The sequence below is a fragment of the Genypterus blacodes genome, unplaced genomic scaffold (genome assembly GCF_046128005.1).
Source record: "Genypterus blacodes isolate CSIRO-AG114 ecotype Tasmania unplaced genomic scaffold, CSIRO-AGI_Gbla_v1 ptg000058l_1, whole genome shotgun sequence".
In the NCBI taxonomy this organism is placed as follows: domain Eukaryota; kingdom Metazoa; phylum Chordata; class Actinopteri; order Ophidiiformes; family Ophidiidae; genus Genypterus; species Genypterus blacodes.
In genome coordinates, this window is record NW_027466870.1 from 6,778,831 (window position 1) to 6,804,507 (window position 25,677).

Genomic DNA, 25,677 nt, shown 5'->3' on the forward strand with positions numbered 1-25,677 from the left:
TGAATAAATATGCTATACCTAATTCCATCTTCCTGCACTTCTTCATCCGGGTAGTTGAAGTCATCTTTAATGGTCAGTGAGAGCAGAGGAGCGAGGGAAACAAACACTCTCAACTTTATCCTTTGTGTCGCAAGGCCCCATAAAAACACATCCTGATACATGTGAGATGTATCATTTAACACTTGAAAGGTTTTTCTAACAGCACATCACCTTATAGGATAGAGTACAAAAAAATCAATTCAATTCAACTCAATTCTACAAATTTTGTTTTGCAGCACCAGGAAGTTCAATATTCCGTCAGAAGATGGCGACATCGAGCTTTCCAGCCCGGATCGCAGCGTGACGGAACAGGTTCTGATTGTGACGCACTGCAACAATAAAGCTTCAGCACCTGTATTCACAAACAGGGGAAGCATCTCAACACTATAGATGAAAACAATAACATAAAAACATTTGAAACACTGCTCATTGTCCTGCGTATCAGAACAGCTTGACCCCAATGACAGGAAGCCCCATTTAAAAACAAATTAGGGTCAAGACCCAGTATGTAAATATGCTCCAGATATATGCAAAACAAACAAAGAAAACAAAACACATGTGGTAGTCAGGCATCAGGTGGAGCACAGCAGCTGCCAGCTTGTATTCCTCTCCAATTGTGTACATTACTCCAACAAAATACAACCACATAAAAGAACACAGCGCCACCAAGGCAATGAAGGGCGTGTGAGAGAGGTTCAACATCTTCACAGGCAAGGTGGCTGTAAGCAGACACCATATCAGAAACCCTGGGGATGCAGGGGAGGGAGGAGGGGGTGGGGGGCGTTTGGTGCTGGATGGCATTTAGGCAAGGAGCCAACACGACATAGTGAGGGCAGTAAGGGAAATGATGGCCTACTCCACATATGCTTGGTGCCAAGGAAGCAACTTTAGCAGCAGCGGCCGCGCCTGAACTCCATCCAGCACTCAAGGGAGAGATGTGAGGGGACGTTTCCATCTACATGTTAAAAGGCCTCACAGAAGATTAAAACGCAGGCAGCTGGGTACAAATCAAGGTCATCAGGTACAGTTAAGGTTAAAGGTTAAAGGTCAAATACGACACCGGCCTCTTCGTCGAGTTCAGTTTCAGTTTTGTTGTGTCTTTGTTAATTTAGGCTCTGTTAGAAAAATAGTTACATCATAAAGTTGACTGTTACTTTGTTCTCAGTGAAGATAATACAGCAGATTGTGAGGTTTATCAAATATGACACGATTAAAAGACTTTTCCCTGTAGTTTAGAGACGGATGAGGAAAAGTAGCAAAAAACACAGATGGGAGTTTCTATTTCAAAACGTGTAAGTGAAATAGAAACTTTTCTTCCCCGTCACCACTGAAAGACCAGACGAGAAACTGGACTATTGTAATCTTTAGATCTCTGTGTGTGTGTGTGTGTGTGTGTGTGTGTGTGTGTGTGTGTGTGTGTGTGTGTGTGTGTGTGTGTGTGTGTGTGCGAATGACATCATGCCTTAGTAGTCGCATGCCAGGAGTTCGTCCATCTTTCTGGTATTGGGCGAGCTCCTTCTGTCCCTACGTTGGGTGTGATATTACGTGTACGTTTTCCTTTTGTCCTCGAACAGCGAGCGGACCAGGTAGACCTGAACAGCCGCCACCGTCATCATGACAACAAGGTTGATTACGGACCAAAGGTTCACCGTGTCAAAGTTACTCTCTTGGAGGTTCCGGTCGCGAGCCTCAAACGCACGCAGCAAGGTCTGGATCTGAGAACTTTTGCCCAGCCGAGACTTGACGTTGTTCATGGTGTCCTGAAAGGGGACAGAGGGGACAGTCAAGGTGAAAGACTGAGACAAACAAAAACTGTCCAACTGCATTGTCGTGTTAGTTGAGGCCTGATGAAAAGAACATGTGGTCCCTCTAGGGACGGCTCTTATATTGTAAACAAAGCAGCTCAATCAGGTGCGTTTCTTCATCTGAGAGCAAACAACTTCCTCCACAGGACGTTACACTTCCTGTCCCTTATCAAAACAGCCGACCATCATGGACACAGAGGATATGATGTTTGACACTAATTAATATTGTTGCTGTTGGGGGGCGGGATTACAGGCTACTATGGGCCAAGCTGAAACTATTGGCTTGTTCTCAGATGGGTCAGAGTTCACGACTATTCTTGTGACATCCTCTTTGTAGCTTTGTGTCCCATATTGTGGACGTACATGGTGACAGAAAATCTCAATGGCAGACACGAGAGGGACAAAGTCTGGGACGCCCACAAACAAAATACCTCTACTTGGCTTAAACGTCTAACCCATTGTGTTGTGATCTATATCAGCTGGGCTTCACCCTCACCATGATGTCCTCCAGCTTCATGTCCAGTATGTCTGTTCCATGGACATATTCCTTCCAGTCTTCCGGATCTTCATCTGTATCCATGTTATCAAGGATCAACTCGAAGAAGACCACCTTCTCCGAGAGGGCGCTGAACGTGTTGTCAAAGCAGAACATGTAGTCTCCGTCTTCTGTCTCAACACTGGTTGAAGTAAGAGAATAGAGAGAGAGTGAGGCTGTGCATGCTGTTGTGTTCTTCAATATGACCTCGCCGATGATACTCACGTGTGAACTCCATCTGATTTGCGAAAGTCACTGAACAGCACTTGGCCGGTAGGAGAGGAAATGTGGAAATCTACGTCCAGACCTGCACCATCTAATACCTGGACACACACACACACACACACACAATTTATTTCATCCAGTGAATGTGAAGAATGCTAGATATGGAATTGAGACGAGGACGATGTACAGTTAAGGATGTCTTTTAGGGACTTCTTCTCTCTCTCTCTCTCATCAACAACACAACAGATACACTACTATAACAAAATGCTTGATGATGTCACCAAACATATCCCATTTTCCAGTATTGTGATTGGACATGGTGTCATTATTAATAGTGCATCTTAATTGAATTGGAAAAGTCATTTCTACAAACTTTTGGACAGTTTGCACCTGAGATTCACAAAGTTTGCCAAACTGTCAGTCAAACAACAACAACAACACACGTTTTTAAATAAAAATGTACACAAATTTGACTGAAGAGGTTGGTTGAGCTCTGATGCAAACCAGCAGACACAGCAGAGACTTGGGCTCAGCACCGTGACCGGTGTAACAGGTTCCTTTACGCATGTTCCGTGACGTGATGCTGAGTGACATTTGTGGAACATTTGATTGTACATTATGCACACAATCTATACAATCAAACCGTAATGTAAACTAAGCAGCAGATCAATACAAACACAGAAGTACTAAAGTGAAGATTTTGAGTACAAATTCAAACAAGTCACTCAGAAACAGAGATGGGTACTTCCGGATGTAAGTTTATAACCAGTGTGTGTGTGTGTGAGTGTTTCCCACCTGATATTCGACCTCCAGTGATGCGTCCTTCTTCATGGTCTGGTAGAAACATTCTCTTCGTCCAGCGGGCAGAGTGAAAGTGAAGTCGCTGTCCAGAGACTGAGAGAAGGCGGTGAGAGCCACAAACCTCTGCGACAGAACAACGAAGACAGACAACACACACGCAAACACCCGGGCTGCGTCCATGATCCTGGACCCTGTGTTTCTATGGCGACGGGGGGGAAAGTCCAGAAAAGGGTGTCGGTAATTGCGTCGTTGAGTCCGAATACTTTCACACAAACTTCACTACTGTCCGAACGAGGAGCGATCACTCACTGCGAAAGGCTGTCATTACCTCAGGACCCCGCCTGTGTAAAAAGTTAATTATTGTTCACTTATCATGTTTAATAACGCTGGATCAATACGTCATACTATAGTGAGGTATTTTTTTGGGGGATATGTTTTTATGTCGTGCCGCATCAACTGTAGAAGATACGATTAAACAGGCATATTTTAGGGCGCCTTTTGAAATGCACTGTCCGAAAACATGTTTTTATTTTCTCTCTGTAAAGAAAAAATATTTTCCCCCCCTTTTGTTTACGCCGCATAATCAACAGCTCAAAACAAAACAGGTGTGTATACACAACTGTGAGGTAACAATATACATACACGTTACCAAAATGAAGACGTAATCAATGATATTGTATTTGTAGTTGTATTTTTTTTTTAATAAAAAATAAATCATTTATTAAATCAAATCAATATAGAAAAGTGTAACTCGTTCTCAGACAGGGTGAGGGTGTTATTATTATATGGAGGAGTTTAGGTGAACTACATGAAGATCATCAGATATGAGAAGGAAAGTGTGACTGACTGTGCAAACCTATAGTTATAGTTATATATGTGTAAGCCAAGAGATTTGTATATGTCATCTAATAAGGGAATACGTCACAAATGATGAAACATTACTGACCAAATAATTTCATTTTAATGACTTTCTTTATCCTGTTTTCCTATATAAATACATATTTTGCAATATGTTTGAACAAAAGTTAGAGTCTGAGTATTAGACTGTTGAGTTGAGTCAGTGTCTGATGTTTTTGTGTTGTTGCAGCAGAAAGTACACTGTGTTCTCTTCCTCGGGGGCCTGGGCTCCATCAGTGTGAGGGGCTTCACTCCACTGCTCACTCCACTGCATTCACTGAAGCCGAACATATCAACATCCGTCATTTTATCCAGACTGTTGCGACATATCTCGATATTATTTCACTCCTTGAGTCATTTGATTATCAATAAAATAATGTGACGCGTCTTCTTCCACGCGCACCAGCAGCTCAGACCTGGCCAAAGAGGCGGGACTCTACAAATGTAGGTCACAGATCCGTGTTTGTTAAGCTCCCTGTGATTGGCCCACGGATCCACGCGGCGCATCTGATTGGCTGAACGCCCAGCGGGGGTTGACCTTATCGACAGGCTGCCAGCAGTGAGCATCAGTAGCTTCCCACGATGAAAAGAAGCGGACAGCGGACCGCACAATGACAATTAGCATACTTCAAACGTAGCTATTAGGCACCGGAGACGTCCATTTGTTTATGCCTAATTAACACTGTCGCCACACGCGAGCTTAGGAAGAACCACCAAAGAGCGAGGATGTTGGTCCCCGCGGGAAGATAATGAAGAGGCTGCGTGTTTTGTTGGTGTGCCTCATTGTAGCTCTCCTGTGCTGGTAAGCGCAACACCTTACGCTCACACACATTGTCCACGAAACGGTGAAGAAATTCCGGGTAAAACGATAGATACAGCGGTACATCCCCCCCCGTGCTGCCCGTCTCGTCGCTCTCCATCCTGTGTTTCGACGTCAATGTTCAGTGTCATGAATCATCACCGCGAGGGGGCTAACAGCTAATCTCAGTGATATGTGGGTAGCATGTTACTCTCTTACACATTTACACGCTTTTCCGGGTTGTTACTTGATAGTAGTTGGTGAATAAGTTAAGTTATTCTGCTGTTTATTAGTCACAGGAAAGCTGGCCAACACAAACCAGTAAAGCGTGACTCTGGAAGACGAAAGTATCAGCAGTTTTTCGATTAATCTATGTTTCGATTAATCTATTTTTTGTTCGATTAATGCCAAAACTGGTTGCTTAAGTTAAATTGGCCATTCAGAAACCTTTCACTCTTTTCCTCTTTGATAACTTGACACCAAATTAAACTCTTTTTTTTGTTTATCGACCAGCTGCACTTCAGTACAACGTAACTCATGAATGCATCTGAATAATTCAATAGAAAGAACACAAACATTACATAACATTGCGTTTTTAGTCCTTAACCAACCTACATGCAGAGATTATTCACAACTCAATAAGAAATTAATGTCAGAGGCACACAGGAGTTCACTATAGATGAGGTTTGTCAAGTTGTTTATTTATCTGGCTCATGTAAAAACAGGAGTTATGTTAACGTTCTGTGCAAACAAACAAACAAACAGGTAATGTTCTGCTCTTCCCTGTGCTCGTTCTTTTACTGCAACGTCTTGAGGAAATGTTTAACTGGAGCCTAAGCTGTTTGTTTACTGGTACAGCACAAATTATTTCTGTTTCCTTTCGGCATCTGAGTTTAGTGTTCATGTTTTATTGATCTAGATGATGATTAGTGTTGCATGTCCTCATAAAAATCAAACGAATTGGATGAGGTCACATGAAAGAAATGCTGGTTATCATAATTACAAATGGATTCAAAGTGATTACACCTCCTTTGAGTCTGTTTGTGACCCTTGAACCCCCTTCTTTTTTTTCTCTATTCTCTAACAGCAGATTGCTTTCAAAGCCTTCAGCTATTGTTCAGATTAGATTGAGCCCACCTTTCCTTCCTACAGAAGGCAAAAGAACACACTTGGTCTACCTTTGCTCTTACTGTCAAGCAGTCTGCCCATGTGTCCTCCAAACCTGTATATTCCTGCGAAAGGCTGAAAAACCAGAAAGGCCTATAAGCAGAATACTTTTTATTAACCTTGACTTCCTGTGCGATGTGATGTGAGACTGTGTAGCCTAGAGGGAAGGTTTCCAGAGCAGCAAGGAGACAGGCTCTTTCTATTCATGCACAGAGAAAAAAACAGCAGAAACAGCAACCAGGCGGAACAGTCTGCAGTCTGTGTGTGCACTTGTTTCACCTTTTATGTTGCTTCATTCAGATTCAAACAACGTCAAAGTGAGGATTGAATTCTAAACTAAACATAAAGCAAGCGATCCTACTTTAAACACCCAGAGAGGATTACACCCTTGCATGGCAGAGTGTGTTCGGTTGGTTTGGACACCTTTTCACTTTCCCACAGACAAACTAATGATCACAGTTAAGCATGCATGCAGCCCTCATTACTAATGCAAACCCCATTTAGCGTGCTACTGGTGGCGTCTCACTCTTCCATGCCAACTCTCACACCTCCCAGAGGGATCGCGGATAAATGGGGGGAATGCAGTCCTTGTGCAACTCCAAGGGTTTCCAAGGCAGCGCTGATTTGAGGTGTGGGCAAGTTACTGTGGGGCCTCCACTCTTCATCATGAGTCTCCTGGCAATCAGAAAAGCTTATTTGGCAAACGGCCAAAGCCTTTGTTTTATTGATCACAGTTGATTGATTTTATGCATACCCCATAAGTGAAATGAGCAAGGCAGGTATTGCTTCTTGGCTTCTTCTGTAGTTGATGTTGATGGTTTCAGCTTCTGCAGGTATCTGATGAAGTTCTGTGAAATGGATAGGCCAAGTTATGTCTCGCTCTCCCTCTGCGTTACTTTGGGAGCGCTGGATGTGTGCTCAGCAGCATACTAGATGTTTATGCTGCAATGGACGGGGTGGCACAGTAGAATGTGCTGTGTGTTGCCGTGCCACCTCCTCATTCACACAGTCAGCAACAAGGATCTCACTGTGTGTAATGTATGCTAGCTCATGCTGTTGACATCAGCAACACGGGCAAAAGTCGCCGTGTGTACCTCAGAGCGTGGAGGTGCAGGTTTGTAGCCAAGTTAATGATACTTCACCACAAACTTGGTTTCTGCCAGTATTCACACTTTAACTTCAGGAGTTTACTCATTTTGATGGCTCATCACTTCTCTAGTGTTTGTCTGTAAATTATATCACTTACAAAGCATCCTTGTTCACAAACATCAATTGGATCGTTATCATTCTATTGGACGAGTGTCATGAATGCCTCATCATCACATTCTGCCCGGTGTCACAGGCTAATGAGTATCATAGCCATTTTAAGATTATTGTTATGATGTAATGTGATTAGCACCGATGAGAGGATTCTATAGCCAACGTCACAAGATGGAGATTAAATTATATTCCATAGGAGCTGTCCACGCTTTCTTAATTGGCTAAAGCGTAACAAAACTAGTATAGCATTACAACTTTCTCTGAGGTAGAATAAGGTTGCAATTTGTCTGCTGAGTACCGTTAAATTTCTGCTGACATTCCATTGTGCTGTTTTTAAAAATATATATAATTCTATCCCTCAGTCTGTAGGGACAGTAGTGCTTTGTTTGCTCCTGTTCGTTCTAACTGTAGGCTTGTTTTGCTGTCTGTACACTTTGACAGTGAAGGGCTGGTGAGCTTGCCTATCCTGTTTTTCATAGATAATTCAGCTTATAGCATGAGATGTTGTCACTTAGCTCCCTGCTGCAGATCATGTTTGTACTTTGGTCTTCAGCTCTTGACCATCCTGCAAATACTTTGCCTATATATAAACAATACCTCAAAGCAATCATGAGCTGGCTAATGGAATTTTGCAAATGTGGTGCCAGGCAAATTACATTTTGAAACTCAAAACAATCCACCACCTTAAAAATGACTCTTTGATGTCCTGTGTGTCCACTCCCAACTCAATTTGTTGGTTTAAAGATAAGTGTTTAACATGCTCACAGACACTGTGGTCACTGTTTAGCAAAGGAAGTGGATGTATAGCATGAGGACGCTTCAGTTAAAGGAAGTGTGCGTCCTGCCCTTTGTGCCACGTTAGTTGCATAAGGCCGTCGTCCTGGTCTAGTTTGTCACTGAGTTTACCGGTTGTCCTGGTTGTTTTTTCCACTACCAGACATTTATCAGTATTTGTTCTGCGAATGGCTGACAGAAAGAAGATTCCAGCCATTGAATGGGGGATGGGAATGGTTGACAAACTGACAAAATGGAAGGTCACAAGCGTGGTTTGGGGCAGGAATTTGTGGCTTACTTTCCTACTTGCATTTTCTTGAAGCCCATCACCTCTCTGCAATCCATCTTATCTCGCCGCTAACTTTATGGCCCTGAAATATAATCTAGCTGCGGTGATCTACAGCCGTGTGCTGCTACACGTGCTCCTTTTCTCTCTCTTCTGCTTTGTGGCATCATTCTACCCCATCCCCTTCTCTTATTTCTGCAAAGGTTGCCGAGTCCTCTTGAGCACTCACTTTTAAGACTAGAGAGCGAATCGAAATTTGGAGTAGATGTGGTATTTATCTTGTACTAGAGTTATTTCATTCTGAACAGCACATTTCCCAACTTTGCCTGGCTTATCCATGTGCCTGAGTTCATGTTCAAGTGAGAATTGTGCAGAAGAATGCCATCAAATTGCAGATAAAACCTCAGCATGGGACAAAACCTAACATTTCCTGTTTGTAGGGGAGAAACATCCATCCGTACATCCAGCTGGGGGGGGGGGGGATACCAAAAGGTCCAGGTTGAAGTTGAACCCTTATCTCAACCATCATCCTCTTCAGTAACCCAAACCTCGACTTCTTGTTCTCAGTTGTTTGTCGTCTGCTCTATTTTCTTTCAGCATTAGAACTTCAGTCTGATATTGCCTTACATGACCTGTTGTTATTTAATATACACATGAGTCTTAAGTACAACACACCTGTACTTAAGACTCCTTTCAGTTGGGTCTGATCAGCTGCCAGTGTGTGAGTTATACCTGTAAATACCTGTGCGTGGACTTCCTTGGTTCCTTTACCAGAGAGACTCCGGGTTCAGTAATGACGGGTCCATCTCTCTGTTGTAGCAGGCTGGCAGCTGTAGTTGTGTCTAAAGTGACAGAGTTGGCCTGGCACACCAAAGCCCCCCATTGTTCCCGTTCAGTGGCCATGGAGACTGCTGACCACTCTAAGCTCTCTTGCCTGCCTGTTCACCTGCTGCACAGCTTTTATGTGTTAATGCTTTTTATTTACCCTTTATAACCTGGGCTGTGTGGTTTAGGGGGGCAAACAGACAAGAATATACAGTGGAATGGGAATGTAAACACACCAATTATGTTACTTTACTTATTTTTGGTTGGAAATTTGTTGTAAATGGCTTTTCTGTTGAGAAAATGTGTTCAACGCAGGAACTTCAGAACACCTTTGCATCATGAGGCCGGACTGAAGAGGAGGACTGGTAGAACGCACAGTTTTTCCCTTCGCTTCGTCTATGAATTTTACAAGCAACATACTGTTCTGCTCTGGAAAGTTATTTATGCATAATTTAATTTCCGTTTTAGTTAGATTAGGATGGAATTGTATTGGATTCAAGGAGGAACAGCAGATGGTCCTGATCTGAACTCTGCTCTGCCCTGTCTGGGGTTCTTATCATGCTAGTAACCTGAAAACAAACTTATAATATTACCTAGAGTTCCTTTCTGCTTACTTCTTTGCTGCAGCCTGTTGCTGACCTGATTATTGCAGTAGGCAGGCGTGTAGCAGAGTTTAACGCAGGCCAACCCCCCCAAGCTCTTTCAGCGCTCTGACACAAAAACACTTTCTGTGTTAATGTTTAGAAATGCAAGGGAGAAAGTTTATAGGCTGATGTCGACACAATAATATGGCATTTGATTGTTTGTGTTGTTTGTGTGTGTATGACAGAGCGAAGCATGTTGGTTGGTTTTGGTTTTTGGAAACTGAGCTTTTAATTAAAATTGATTAACTGCCTGCGGTTGGACATTAACGTCATTTTGTCAAGTAATCAACCAGAGAGTGTTTATCCACTCTCACAATTCCAAGCTGTGAACATTTTCCGTCTTTCGTTGTTCTGAAGACGTTTCATGTATGATAGATGGACGATCTGTGCTGTGAGAAACACCAGAGCCTGTTCTGCCTTTTCCTGCTCAGAGAACAGAGCTGTGTTTCCTCTCTGAAAATGCCTGGGTGTCTTTTCTTCCCCTCCCCCACTCTCACTCTCAGCTCCATTACGGTACCTTTTAAAACTACTGAGTGACTCTCGTGTAGCGTGTGTGTGTGTGTTATCCCTTTGTCGGTTCTTTGAATCAAAACCAAATCACTGACCAAGCTGACTAACCCAGTGGCCGTGTGTGTGTTTGTCAGGGTGGGAGCTTTGGACATGGGAGCCCGGTCTGAAGCTGACCTAGAAGGCGTCCTCACTTAAGAACATTGTGTTCTAAACCTAATGAAGGGCATGTTTGCACAAGCCTCCATAGGATGACCCAGCTTTGAGTTCACGCCCACCACGGACGTCAGCATTTGAATGCATCATGGCTGTGTTTATGTCACAAGCCAAAGAAATTCATAATTAAAGATCAGAAAAATTAAATAAAGGTGCGGCACTTCCTGCAACAGACTGGAATATCAGACACTAATTATTTTATTATGCAGTTGATATTATGACTAATGAAACGTGGCAGGTGTGTGTTGTAAATGTGCCACATCCTCTCAGCACAATGGAATACTTAGTACTGAGGTGAATGTTTAGTGAGGTTCTGTTCTCCTGCTGTGCTCTCTGATGCATCGGTGCTGCCTGACTGTGTGTGTGTGTGTGTGTGTGTGTGTGTGTGTGTGTGTGTGTGTGTGTGTGTGTGTGTGTGTGTGTGTGTGTGTGTGTGTGTGTGTGTGTGTGTGTGTGTGTGTGTGTGTGTGTGTGTGTGTGTGTGTGTGTGTGTGTGTGTGTGCGTGCATGCATGTGTTGCATCACACACAGACAGTGTCCTTTCATATCGTATTGCATCATTTCACATGTCTGCGTCGGTCATTCCCTTTTCTCCGTCGCGTCGTCCAGAGTTTCCAGTGCCCCACTTCCAGGCCTGTTTGGTCTGTGATACGACTGAAACTGCTGCTATGGTTCTCACACCTCAGCCTCACTATCACCCCCGTACTGTGCTTATGAAGCTCTGCGTTTGTGAAGGGATGTGGGGCTTATTTAGATGCTGTTAAATGTGGTATTGTTAAATCTCAGAACATAAGAAAAGCAGAGGTAAAGTCCTGTATTGTTTCCCCAGGTAACCCAGGTAATGTAAAGCTGTCTCTCCTCTTAACTTAACCTACTTAATACTACTACTATAATTGAAGAGCATGTGTTTTTATTTTTTGATTTATTCTTTTTGACCCTGAGGTAAAATAGGCAATATGAGGTACAAGTAGATTGAACTTGAAGCAGCAGGAAGTCACGGCTGCTGAAGGTTGTGAGAACATGACACAATAATGTGGACTTACAGAATGATGTCGAACAGCAATGTAGACTACTACAGATCGCATCATAGGCTGTGGAGAAGAAGAGAAGAGAGAAAAAAAAAAAAGAGAAGAAATCCCACCCAAAGACCCGACCCAACTCCGCAGTCAGAGCATGTGCTTCTCTGGTTTTTACAGCTTTATTTACCTGGATGTGTTTGAGTAAATTCCTCCATCCACACCTTGATTGACATGGCTGGGTAGCGCCCCATTCCTTTAATTGCCGCCAAACTTGCAAGGTACATCGTTCAGGCATTTGGCATTGCATCAGGCACATTCATTTCATGGGTGGGCGATGGGAGAGGTGGGGGAGGGAGTCAGGGGGGAATTAGGGTCAGGGGAGGTTTAGTGTTGGGGGTCATGGCAGAGCTGGGGCGACGTCTCGGAGGGAAGACGCTGGTTTAAGCAGTAGCATTACATACATTACATTACGAGCATTTGGCAGACGCTTTTATCCAAAGCGACTTACATTACATTACCACCCTACGCAGAGGGGGGAGCAATTGAGGGTTCAGTGCCTTGCTCAGGGGCACCTTGGCAGGGACTCGTACCAGCGACCCTCCAGTTCCCAGGCGGAAGCTGTACCCACTGAGCTACTGCCTCCCCACAGTAGCCATTAACAAAGGTCAGGGGTCAAATGAATAAGTGAGTTGGCGTCTAGCATCCTCAGCCTTTGTTCGCTCTCGGCTCTACACGGCCTTCTCCAGGCGAAGGAGACACTTCTACGTACTTTTAAGGTTTGCGTTTTTGCATATGATCAGTGCAGATACGGTAGAACACACTTTATGGCTCAAACACATATCTCAGCAGCTTTGAAGTGTTGACATCTGGATGGCAGTGCATGTGAGAGGAGGAAAGAAGCATGCAAGGTGAACATGAATCGTAGCCAACAATGGCAACAATCTGTGTTCCACCTGTTTGCGTGCCTCTTTCCTGCTGAGGGGAGATTCCAGTTAGGGTGTGTCTTAACCATTCACACTACACAAGATGTAAACTCACACACAGTGCGTCACAGCGAAGGAAGCATCCTGATACTTCCAGGAATACAAACATGTTCTCCAAAGGCTGAAACAAATGGAAATCTGATGTGACCTTTGGCGATTGGAAAGTTGGACCGAAGCAGAAACTTAAGTGCTATTTACTAAGGGAAAGTCAAATCTATAGAGATATTGGACTGTTGCCTTTACAGTTATCAGACTAAATGTATTGCTAATATCAAGTAACAGTAATAAAGCTACTTGTTGATGCAATGACATCAGTTTATGCCACATTTTGAGCCCTTTGATTGTTTGCTTTTGAGAACCTTATCTTTATTTCATATTATATAATTGTCTGTATCAGTTGACTAGATGTATTTCTTAAATGCAGGTAGTAATGTGATCATTTAAAGTTATATATATATATAGTTTGAAAGCTGGTATATAACATGTTTTCCTTTTAATGCCATAAGTGTTAGTCTTCGTTTTCTCAGCCTATGTCTGCATTTAATGTATACCTTGTTGAAATGATGATAATGATGATCTTTATAATAATGGTAATTTGTGACTCATTCTTACTTAACCTGATATTTTAAGCTTAGAGAACAGTTCCATACATTTGCTTTGCTTTAGGCAGTAGAAAATTCAAACAGTCAGCAAACTTATCTTGTCTCATAAGAGTCATGAGGGGTGAAGCTGTGGACATTGATAGTACACATTGTTCTATAGGCTCTATACTAGTTTAAGTGATAACTCTCTCTCTGTTACCCGCCTACACATACCGCCGCTTATCTTGATCCTGTGTGTTGGAGGTCCTGTAAAGTGTAGTCCACACCCATGTTGTGTTTGTGGACAGTGTTTTTCTTACCATTCCACTTGTGTAGAACTGATCCACCAAGAAAAAGCAGAACATGCAAATCTAGAGCAAATCTAGCTTATTTGATTGAGGCTCTTCACATGCAGCTGCTTCCTTTTAAAAACCATTGACATTGAAGCAGTTGTAAGAAGTGTTACATGTGCATGAACAGCAGCATTGCAAACTCCTTTTTATTCAGACAAATGCTGCCTTGTTTATGCTTCTTTGGTTCCTCAGGCGTCCCTAGTCATGGTGATGCTGTGGTGATTTGGTTTCAGGATTTGAGGCAACGTGCCTCACATCTTAATGTGACTTATCGCATCACATCACATATTGTTATCTCATCATCCAGTAACACAACACACACCAGTTTTTCACCGTATTGTGCAGCTACAGTTTCTCTTTTTACATAATGTTCTCCCTGACTTTGCAAAGATACACTGGAGGAGAAGTGAAAACACAGCCAATAGTTTCCGTTGTGTGCGCACACACAGTTCAGAATAGAACTTTATGAACCGTTCATTAGTGAGGCCTTCAGATGCCAGAGCTGCAAGCAAGACATGTCCTAGGTTTGCACATATGCAGTAGAAGAAGTGGTGGCATGCAGGCATGGTCTGAGTTCAGGACTGTGTGTGTGTGTGTGTGTGTGTGTGTGTGTGTGTGTGTGTGTGTGTGTGTGTGTGTGTGTGTGTGTGTGTGTGTGTGTGTGTGTGTGTGTGTGTGTGTGTGTGTGTGTGTGTGTGTGTGTGTGTGTGTGTGTGTGTGTGTGTGTGTGTGTGTGTGTGTGTGTGTGTGTGTGTGTGTGTGTGTGTGTGTGTGTGTGTGTGTGTGTGAAAAACACATAAAGCTTCTCACCAGTTCAGCCACTGTTCCCTGTCCTGAGGATGCATCAATGCAGAGGATTATGAAGGATCAGGAAGCTTTAGAACTCTATGTGACACGCCAACATCTATACACACACAGAATATAGTTCACCATGACTTTGGCTTTTACACTCGGCCCGCTTTCTCCAGACATGACAGAATATTCGCTGCCCCACATTTCCTGGCGTGTCCTGGCACATCTGCCTGACTCACGTGGTTCCAGATGATCTCTGTTTTCTCCCTCTCCCTTTGTTTGTGGCTTTATTCTCAGAGATGTGGTTCTAGATGATAGAGCTGGGTTTACCTCGGTCCTTTTTGACATCATAAACCATGGAAATCCTGGCAAAGTTGTTTCCAAAATGTGCTTTGCAGGCATCGACGTTTTTAATATTGATCGGAATCTAACTTGAACCTGAGACGGTAAAGCAGGATATTTGCACATTCTTTGAAATCTGCTCTGGTGTCATCATAGGCAACCAGCCAGTACGAGTCTGCTACAGCCGAGCACTATGGAAAGAAGCTATGTGCCTGTTAACAATTTACATGATCTTTGAATTTGGGCTGTAACTGGTTAGCTAGCTGTTCACAATTATGCTCCTAGGTAACAGGATGGCAGAAGAACGTCTCTCACAGCAACGCCAATAGTTTTTAGAAATCACTCCACCGCTCACAGTGACATGGTTTGGAGAGTTTTTATTGGAATGTAAGCTCATTATATTTTGACAGCTCCACCACAATATAAGTCAGTTCACTCAGGACAATCAATTAAGGGCAGTTACTGGGCAGTTAGTTCATCTGCTTAGTGAGCACCATGGAGTTGGTCTGAGATTTAGGTCAAGAGAGGAAACAGTAGCAGCTTATCTGCCCCTGCACAGGTGATTTGCTTCTGCAGCGTCATGCTGTGACGAAGATAAGTGAGTAAAGGAGGGACATGCAGTCAAAGCAGAAGCTCTCCTGATCCAAGCCAATCATGGGAATAGAGGGAGCCAGTGGAAGAGAAGATGAGGGAGAGATGAACATCGAAAGTGGACAGTAGAAAAAGCTGTGTTCAAGCTCTGACCAAAAACCTGAGCTTTGATTTGAAACTGATGATTCCAATGATCAACTCTGGCACCACTCTGACACAAACACACACACACACACACACACACAGGCTCATTTGTCCGTTATCAAGGTCCGTGCCTGTGCTGCTGCCAAACAAACATCCTGCCTGTGAAAAGATGTGAACCCAGTCTGCATGCAGTGTGGGTGCTAATAGAATCTGGAACTGAAACTGTAGGTTGAGGAATCTTCTCACACTGTGCTCACTCTCCGGTCCGTGTCAGCACAGTGGGTTGGTACAGTGCAGTATTGTTGATTTGCTGGAGCTTTACACTGTCCGCTGGTGCTGAATGATCCTAAAGCCAACAGGAAATATCAGAGGATTTGGCTCCAGACAGATTGGGACAGTGTGTCTGGATGTGCTGCTGCTGATGTGTCTGTGTGTTCATTACATTGGCAGGTGGAGAAGAAGAGCTCCATTTTGACTGTTTGGGACATTGATCACTACTCAAGGACTGATTGATCACAAGTCATTGATAGTCCAGGATGTTTCCGTCTTGGTTTGGATCAGTCACATTGATAGACATGAAACCTAAGCGTTATTTCCTTGTGTCAACACAACCCATAACAGATCTGATAATCTCCTTTGTATTTTATTACTGCCATGTTTTCATACCAGATACGAGCCACGTGGGAGCATGAAGTCAGAAGTAGGTCACTGGTAACTGACAGGTGTAACTGAAGCATCGGTGTCCTTGAGAAGAAAGTCAGACTCTCTTGAGACTTTTGTAGACTTTGGAGAAGAAATGAAGAATAGAGAATGTAAAACTTTCTTTTCTATTCCCCCCCTTGGTGCTCCTGAGGTGGAACAGGAAGTGGGATATGGAGCAATGAAAGTATTTGTAGTTTGCTGACTAATCAGTCATGCCTCAGGCTCTTCCTTGGTTGGTTTGGCTTTGACCCAGTTTTGTTATGTAGTCTAAACGCCACAGCGTCTCTCTGATCGAAGTATTTTTACTGATCTGTTGGTCAAACCCCCCGTCCTCAGAGAGAAACATAATCATTAGTTTCAGAAAGTAGGTCACAGAACACCACACACCCCCCGAAGCTGATAGAATTCCTCTTTGCCTTCTCTCTCCCGCTTTTCATCTGGCTGCTTTTTCTGTTTTTGGAAGGAATGTCAACACTCAGGTTCTTTCCATGTGCTGCCGCGGGGGGTTGAGGGTGGGGGCGGGGCAGGTCTGCAGATCACTTTCTAACTTGTTTTAAAGTTCCTTCTGTGAGGTTGGCCGACCTCAGCAGTCATGACCTTACCCCTTCAAATGGTCAACAGTATATTTTCATCACTTTATTTGAATAGTGATCTGTGTTCTGCTGCTGTGTGATGTAGGCAGACTTACTGAGTCATGACATGACATCACATGATGAGTCACGAACACACGGAAGTCCGACTTGAATTGAAGTTTATCCAGGATTGTTTACTCAGCAATTAGATATCTTAATCCTGTTTTCTAGTGTGTGGCCTGTTGGTGTCAATCTGTTTACAGACCAGTTTAAATGTTACTGCAGCGATGACACAGGCTGTTGGAGTAAAACCCTAATTGCTCTGGATTTGAAACCAGAAGGTGAAATGTTTGATTCCGGAGACATTGTAGAAACTGAAAGACCTTGATGTGAAACAAACACATCGCAAGTTAAAATGTTGTAATGGAATTCCAAGGTTTTGTGGTCAGGGTGATATTCTGCAGACATTCTGCTGAGATACTATGAAACTTTCACACAGCTTTCATGTAACCACTTCCACAACGGGGCAAAGTTCTAAGGAAAGGGTCAAAACTCTGTTATAGGGGGGAAAGAAAGTTTAAATTGATTGATGAAGAAACTGTGTACTTCAGTCTGCTGTGACCTTGTGGTGGATTTTCTGAAAAGAGTTTTTGTTTTGGGATTAAAGAGTAGATCATTTACGGTGAAGTCTTCATGTGTGTATTCAGCTCTGATCATCGCTCTGTGACTTAGTGATGTGTTAACATGTCAACAGTTTTTTATACAATCAGTAAAATAATTTAAATGCTCATATGTGTGTTTTCCTAAGTTCTCTCAGTAACAAGAGGAAGATCTCATCCTTATGTAACATCTGTCCATGATACTGTAGTTGGTGGTAGTTGTTGCGTAGTTACACACGTCACCCCGCGACATCTGAAACGCTCCGGTACAGCATAGCTTCAATCTATAGATCCAAGTTTAGCCAGACGCCTATATAAGCTCATGGCTCAGGTTCACTACTGAGTACCTGTACCCTGCCTGACTCTTTGGTTTCCCTCTCCTGACCTTAAGTCCAGAGTGTTTATGAGAAGGTGTTAATCCATATAGGAACATGTACACATTATGTAATCAGCAGGTTTGAGTGTCCTGCACGTAAGACATTAATCTATTTCTGTTCTTTAAAGCAAAGCAAGTAAACAAGTCATTCTTAAACGTCAAACTTCTGGATGTGGGTTGTTTCTTTCACAGACCCCTTGGGAAATGTATGGAATCATTAAACATGTCGGTTACTGCTTAACTTATTTGTTTGGGTTATCAGCGTGGAGGTGCCATTTGCTTTTAAAGCCGATGTGCTGTGTGGATCTCCAAAGGTCTCACAGCAGCTTTGAGCGCAGCTTCCTCTCACCTCAGATGTGAACGGGCAGATTACATGATGACTCCGGTCTGAGTGACAGGCCGCTGTCTGGCACAGATGGCTGCAGGTTCCTCCTGGCAGCCCGGCTGACAGGGTGATAACGCGCCTGTCCATGTGTCCGGGCCTCTAGTCGCATTGATATTTGACCTGTCAAGGAGAACGGCTCCGGTTTCCAAATGGCCCGCTGTTTGGATCTGAGCTGTGTGTGTTTATGGCACTCTGGAGGTGACCGACACCGTCACTCACACTAACCGCTGTTGTTCTTCTAGTTTGACTTTGCATTTTGTGTTTCCATAGTGTACACAGACACATAGGAGCAGATATTGGTACTTAATCGGGCAAAACAAGATTACTCAGATAGTTTCATTGCTCCAGATTCTGCCTTGCTGGCTTCAACTAGCAGGATCGACCCTGTGACTTTGAAATGACCTCTGTCAGAGTTTAGTTTAGACTAAACTCTCTAAGCATTCTGATGAGTGGTATTTAAAGTATTCAAAGAAGGTGAGAGCAGAATCGGCATCTCAGAAGTAACGTGTTCAAACACACCTAGTCAGTCCAGCTTTGCCTTCACTGGTAACAAACATGGAGTCAACATGGAGCCACCTGTCGCTCTCTCTCTTCTGCAAGCCTGTATTTTGATATGTGTTGTATTTTGTTTTGTGTGTGTGTGTGTGTGTGTGTGTGTGTGTGTGTGTGTGTGTGTGTGTGTGTGTGTGTGTGTGTGTGTGTGTGTGTGTGTGTGTGTGTGTGTGTGTGTGTGTGTGTGTGTGTGTGTGTGTGTGTGTGTGTGTGTGTGTGTGTGTGTGTGTCTGTCTGTCCTGTTTCCTCCGGCCACTGCTTTTTCTAGTTATGTTTCATCCATTCATGCCTTTCCACGTCCTGTTGTCTTAGTTGTCTGTTGTATTGTGTGCTGCACCGTAGGCCAGTGAAGCAACCAGTGCATGTTTGAGCAGATGGGATACTAGGAATTAGAGGTGGAGATGTCTGGAGCCTGATATGAAACATACCAACACCGACCCAACATGAAGATAAGACAGATGAGAGAGGGAGAGAGACAGAAACAGCAGGAACAGGGAGACGTCTAAATGCACGAGCGTAGAGTTGTTTAGTTCTTCAGTGGTTTATGTTCTCTGTGCTCTACACCTCTGTTCCTCCCTCTGTTGCTTGTTTTTCTTCTGCTTTTCCTGGAGCACATGCAGCGTTCATGGCTCTCCTACCCTCCCAGTGCTTTGCCTGTGTTTAAAGGCCTCATGTCAGCAGTGTGGTCCCCCTGAGGAGAGCAGGAGCTTGCTCACTGTGGAGGCTGTGAACCAGCAGAAGTCTCATGTTAAACAGGCTACACTCTGTGTTTACACCATGTCACATATATCATGTGTAACCCTTCACACGCTGCTCACATGTCCATAGCTATGTATTAATCACCATGTCTATTTTGTCCCGTGTGTGTTCCAGGTACCCCTGTCATCATGTGTGTTGTTCAGAGCAAAGCTCGTCAGGTCCAGATCTGTCTGCTGGAGACAGAAGCCCTGATGGCCTCAAGCAGGAGCAGGACTCCACGCAACCCAAGGTGTGTTCCCTGTTTACCCTCAATGTTTCTTCTTGATCAGCCCGCTTGCCTGTGTCATACTTTACTGCTGTGTAAGTTGCTTAATGAATAGCTGTAAATGTGACTCACATGGTTGTTATGTCTGTTTTATGTTGCTGGCCAAGATTGCGACAATGCAGTTTTGAGATGTTGAGCCAAATATTAGTTGATGATTGAATCCTCGTGATAGAGCTACTACTAATTGGCAGAACTTCTATGTAAGACAGAAGCAATTAGAATCTGAGTTTATTTATGACCCAGTGTAGACATGGCTCGTCTAAGAGAGGGTTGTTCAGACAGGTATGTTGTTGTTAATGAGTGGGTGGGGTTCAGATTACAGAAAGGCAACCATTGTGACTGAAAAGGATTGAAAAATGTGTAGATTTGAGAAGGCAAAGGAGGGAGAGGAGGCTAATCCGTTTGATATCAACCTGTGGCCTCAGTTCCTTCCATTCAGAGTCAGAGGAACCTGAAACTTGAGCTTGCCTGATGCTGGCTCTGGTTTCAGTCTTGGACGTCCTCAGACTCTATGAATGGGGCCCCTCAACATGTGTGTTTGTGTCATGTGTGCACAAGGAGCAGAGTGAATACCCGATTGGGGGAACCGATATGCATGTATGAGCGCAGAAGAAGTAGAGTCATTGTTTGTGGTTAAGCAGCAAACGGCCGTGCTGGTGCAATTTAACAGGCCTGTCAATCTGTCAGTGCAAGGCTTTGTTTGTACGTTAACAAAAGATCATTTCACAACCCTGGATGCAAACATGTCCCCGCCTGTTTATCTCATGAGGTGTGCGTCTTAAAGTGCTTCACTGTCCTTTGACTCTTATGACTCCTTCATGTGATTGTTGACTGAAAAGCAACTATGCGTTTAATGTTAAACCACAATCTGTTACATGTGGATTCAGGCCAACACGGAAAAGTAAAGAAACGTTTGTCATATAGAGACGTTCTCACGTTGTAATGACGCGTAATGACGTGTTGTTTGACATGGTTTATCTTTCCAGGAGGTGGAAGAACGGACGACACACACGTCGTACGATATGGGACTACAAGCAGAGAGAGAGGCACTAGAGCAGTTGGAAACACACAGCACACACCAAGAACAGGTACACACCCTTCACCCAATAATGACAACATCAAATCAGTCTGAGTGTGTTCAAAACTAACAGGACGTGGTTAGAACTTTATTTAATAGAAATCTCTCACTAATCTCCATTACCAATTTCCTGTTCTTACCTGCTTTCATGTCGTAGTCCAACTTTTGAAATGTTCTGAATTGTGCGTGTTGTGTTTTCTCTGTCCAGACTGTGAACTCACAGGAAGCGGTGGTGGAGGAGACAAAGCCTGACCCAGTACCCGTCACTCCTGAGCCAGAACCCCACCCAGACCTCCAGGCTGATTTGGACCTCCAGTATGACACCCAGGACCGGGACCAAGACCAAGAAGCCCGAGTGTCCTCTACACCAGACTCATTTCCAGCACAGGGCCAAGTGTCAACAGATCCCCCGGCTCCAGCAGAGACCTCCGGCGACGCACCAACTGCTGAGCCCAGCATCGAGTCGACCCCAGCCCCGTCCCCAGACGAAGCTGAACACACACCTACCTCAGACAGCGACAGCCCGGCCCACACAGGGTAAGCTTAGACTCGCTTCCTCACACCAGGGACTCCCATCTCTGGCTCTAGAAGTTGGCTCTAACCACAGACGGGACACATTGGAGAACTGAAATTCCAACCATAGATTTCAGAGGAACCATTTGGTCTTCCCCCGATGGTTAAAGCCAATTTCATCAGATTCCAAATGTATTTCATTTGCTGTTACACTGGGAACAGCTGTCATTGTGAAGCCATTGCATGTTTTGTTTGATTTTTCTGTTATTTTATTTCATTTGGTTCATTTGGATTTTGTGTTCCAATTCAACAAATGTAAACGATCGATGGCAAACTAAATGGGAAGCTCGGGAGCGTCGACATCTTCAATACTTCCGCCTCACTATTCACTGAACTGGTGCTCACTTGCACAGAGACGCTTTCACTTTCATGAACGGACTCGACAATGGATGTTTGTGGAAACTTCCACTCATATGGACACGAGACTCTGGCCAAGTTTAGTCTTCTGGGAGAGGAGCTTTCAAGACCAATGTGTCCGTGGCAACCTTTCATCATCACCTTTCTTACACCGGCCACCACCATCAGGACATTTCAGTCACCATTTCAGTCCCTATGCATCGAGCTGCCCCCCCCATCAGCAAGCCTCCTCTCCCTCCCTTTTGTCCATCCCCCTTTCTCTCTCTCTGCTCTCTTTTTGTTCTTGTTTTTCTTTCTCTTTTACTCTCCCCATGCTCCATATCATGTATCTCCTGTCCCCTAGCCCCCACCCCATCCCCATCCCGTCCTCTCTGCCACCCCCTTCCTCCTACCTCTGTCCTCCCCAGTCTGAGGTGTGGTAAACGGCGTGTCCTTTCTTTCCCCTCAGTGCAGTGTGGGTTGCCAGTGCAGGAGATGAAATCCCAGTAGACAGCTTTGTCTTTGCTGTGCACTCTGTCTCACAGTGCAGGGTCATTCCCCCCAAACTGGCAACCTGTGAAAACTCTCCCTTTGGCAGCCCGCTCCTCAGGTGAGTTTCTCAAACCCGGAAGTCCGTTGAAAGCACGGAGACAGGTAATCAAGGTAGAAGCCACACCTCTCTGCTACGCGCATCCATCGTCCTCTGGCCTTGCTTTCCATCTACCACTTTTTAATTTACTTTTCCCATTGTTTTGCCTGCTCACAACCAGTGGCTGTCAGAGTAAATCAAAGGAATATTCCACTTTGTTACTCGTCCAAAATGGCTGTTGACTAATTTGTCTCCTCTGTCCCTCTGTCTTCCTCCCTCTCCATCTCCTCCTCTGTCTCATTGACCCTGTGTGTGTGCTGTAGTGTGAATGTGGCTGGCACAGAGGACCAGTTTGTAGAACAGAGCCAGAGTCCCGGTCCCGACGTAGAGGTCCAGACTCCTCCAGGCCATGCGGACCAGGAACCTCAGCAAAACCAGGAGCTGGACCCCGATCTGGCTCAGGTGGACAACAACTCGCACCATCACAAAGAATTAGAGGTGAGCGATGTGTGTGTGTGTGTTTCTGTGTGTGATTTAACAGCGCTGGTATCAGGTATCATAAATTATTGGAGAGCTAAGGTGGGCCACCGTCAGACGTAAACATGGACAGTGTGTTCTGCAGGAGGACACACACCAGTTGGCGTCCTGGACTTTGGCTCCTGAGCAACCTATATAATCCATATCACTGCCCTCTGCACACGTGGACACACAGGGTTCACCTGATACGCCGAGCAGAGAGGGAGGGCCGGGGGATTTAATTAGGTCAAATGGATTCAAGATATTTCTACCTGTTTGTCTGCAGTTTTGCCGTTTCAGAGCAAAGACCCGGTGACTCATCTTCATGCAGTTGGCGAGGGTGTTTGTGGGTTTTGTTAGGTCTGTAACAGCCTGACCGGACTCTCTCACGAGGCATGAAATGGTGTTTATATAATCCATCAAAATATTACTCTCAGGTCGGTGCCTCTGAATGCTTTAGCCGCCTCGTGCTCGCTGTACTGTGCCAGCCTTTGGTCGGTCGTAGCGTGAAAGAGGAGCGACATGAATGTCACTTCCAGGCTCAACAGCCACATGTTCATCGTTACACCAGAGCACACGCATGTGATCGACTATTTCAGGAAGTTGAGTGTGGTTTGAGGATATTTATACATCATTTAACTGCAAGGTGAAATGTCTGTGTGTGTTCCAGTCAGGGGATGCCAACGTTGCCAAGGAAAGCGATCCATCAGTGCCCAGCAAAGAGGACATCCCCACCTTTGACGAGTGGAAGAAACAGGTCTTGGAGGTGGAAAAGGAGAAAAGTAGGTGTTTCCATAATTGGATCATAGCTTCAAATACGGAATTTAAACAGAAGCACAACAGGAAAGTTGATTCTCTCAGGAACGTTGCTGTGACCTGGCTGACTGAACCATCACAGACTTCTTGATCTGAAGGCTTTTTAGCTGCGATAAAGGTCTAATTTTAAGATCGGAGATATTCCAAATATGTTTACTTTCCTTGTCCCATTGTTTTCCTTACAGCAGCTTCCTGTACGATATGAACCTTCTCTCTTCTTTCCTCACATTCACATTCTCCTCTCTGCCCACATTTCTGTGCGGTGGCCAGCAGAGCGCATGTTTATGTGTTGCATAACCTTGACGTGTTCCCTTCAGGCACAGCCGCCTCTCTCCACCCGCCTGACTCCACTCTCTCTCTCTCTCTCTCTCTCTCTCTCTCTCTCTCTCTCTTTGTCCAGGTCAGTCCCTCCATACCTCAACCAATGGCAGCCCCCATCCAGTGAAGAAGGTTCAGAAGAACTTCAAGAACAACTATGCCTCTGTGGAATGCGGTGCCAAGATACTTTCTGCCAACAACGACGCCAAGGTTACACACACACACACACACACACACACACACACACACACACACACACACACACACACACACACTGATGATGCTGTCATGCTGTACCTGCAAATGCAAAACATTTCTGCATGAAACAGTGTCTAATGATCTAAATAAAAGTGATTAGAATGAATGAATGCGATGGCCATTTGTTGCCAAGACTCAAAGATGGTCTCAGATGTTGCCATGCCAACCTGTATAATGCTTCCTGTGAATGCCTGCGTAACTCTGCTCCTGGCGTCTCCGTTACAGAGCACTTCAGCCATCCTCATGGAGAACATGGACCTGTACATGCTTAATCCTTGCAGCAACAAAATCTGGTGAGGCACCTTCTCTCACTTTCTCACACACACACACACACACACACACACACACACACACACACACACACACACACACAGTTTGTCGTTTAGATTTGAATGACATTCCCTTCCTCTTCTCTCTGTCAGGTTTGTGATTGAGCTCTGTGAGCCGATCCAGGTCAAGCAGTTGGACATTGCAAACTTTGAGCTCTTCTCATCAACACCGAAAGACTTTCTAGTGTCCATCAGTGACCGGTATGTAGATACATACACACACATTCTTCTTTGTACACACACTCCCACTCTGATGTGCACACGCACCTTACCTTCCGTCCATCTGTGCTCTGTTTGCAGGTATCCTACCAACAAATGGGTAAAGCTGGGAACGTTCCACGGTCGGGATGAGCGCACGGTCCAGAGTTTTCCACTGGATGAGCAACTTTATGCCAAATACATGAAGGTAGTGACTTCATGCTTTTACCAGCAGAATAATGAGCTCATTATTCAAGCTAGGGAAGAGGGATAAACAATGAACCTGAGTGAGAGATAGAGTCACACTGACTTGTTTAAGCTCGGGGGGGAAAGCTCTTATGACTTCATGGTAAGTTACCATCTTATCCCATCAGCATGGACTGTAACTCTGGTAACGCCCTCGCCTGGATGCAGAAATGTGATTTAGGTTATTCTGTTTCATATTAATGGGAAATATGGTGGTTAAGCCTGTCAGTGTGGATATACTGTATGTATCTGTCTGTCTCTCTCTCTCTCTCTGTCTTCGTCTGTCTCTCTGTCTCAGTATCACTCTGTCTCTGTGTGTGTCTCTCTCTCTCCAATTTATGTTATGATAATTGAGGTTTTTAGGTGATGCGTGTATGTATATGTGTGGGTTTTATGTGCATGTGTGTGGGGGTTTTGAGTGTGTGTGTGTTTGTGGGTTTTTTGTGTGGGTGCTTGTTCAGTTTGTGTCCAAATGTGAAATCACTGGTATTTATGCCTTCCACTCGTTTTCTATCTGGGAGTCTTTGGTTGCCATATCTGCAGAATGTAAACCTGTTATGTCGTG

At 44.4% G+C, this 25,677-nt stretch overlaps 2 protein-coding genes across 5 annotated transcripts in view; one reads left to right on the forward strand and one right to left on the reverse strand.

Moving 5' to 3' along the window:
* Positions 1–205: 205 nt before the first annotated feature.
* On the reverse strand, positions 206–3,737 carry tmed5 (transmembrane p24 trafficking protein 5). The gene is made up of 4 exons (XM_076153562.1): positions 3,400–3,737; positions 2,605–2,702; positions 2,341–2,521; positions 206–1,799 (listed from the first exon to the last, which is right to left on the reverse strand). The coding sequence occupies exons 1-4, from the start codon at positions 3,583–3,585 to the stop codon at positions 1,581–1,583; spliced, it is 684 nt and encodes a 227-aa protein (XP_076009677.1). The 5' UTR covers positions 3,586–3,737; the 3' UTR covers positions 206–1,580.
* Positions 3,738–4,823: 1,086 nt separating this feature from the next.
* The window catches only part of suco (SUN domain containing ossification factor), a 32,343-nt gene continuing 11,489 nt past the window's right edge, over positions 4,824–25,677 (forward strand). For 3 of the 4 annotated variants that reach the window (XM_076153558.1, XM_076153559.1, XM_076153560.1), the window contains exons 1-11: positions 4,824–5,104; positions 19,705–19,819; positions 20,842–20,943; positions 21,142–21,470; positions 22,312–22,452; positions 22,755–22,929; positions 23,618–23,729; positions 24,164–24,291; positions 24,565–24,632; positions 24,762–24,869; positions 24,969–25,074. In XM_076153558.1, the coding sequence (XP_076009673.1) occupies positions 5,052–5,104; positions 19,705–19,819; positions 20,842–20,943; positions 21,142–21,470; positions 22,312–22,452; positions 22,755–22,929; positions 23,618–23,729; positions 24,164–24,291; positions 24,565–24,632; positions 24,762–24,869; positions 24,969–25,074 (1,437 nt within the window). In that variant the 5' untranslated portion in view covers positions 4,824–5,051. The remainder of the gene's footprint in view (positions 5,105–19,704; positions 19,820–20,841; positions 20,944–21,141; positions 21,471–22,311; positions 22,453–22,754; positions 22,930–23,617; positions 23,730–24,163; positions 24,292–24,564; positions 24,633–24,761; positions 24,870–24,968; positions 25,075–25,677) is intronic. The other variant, XM_076153561.1, reaches the window with a different exon arrangement.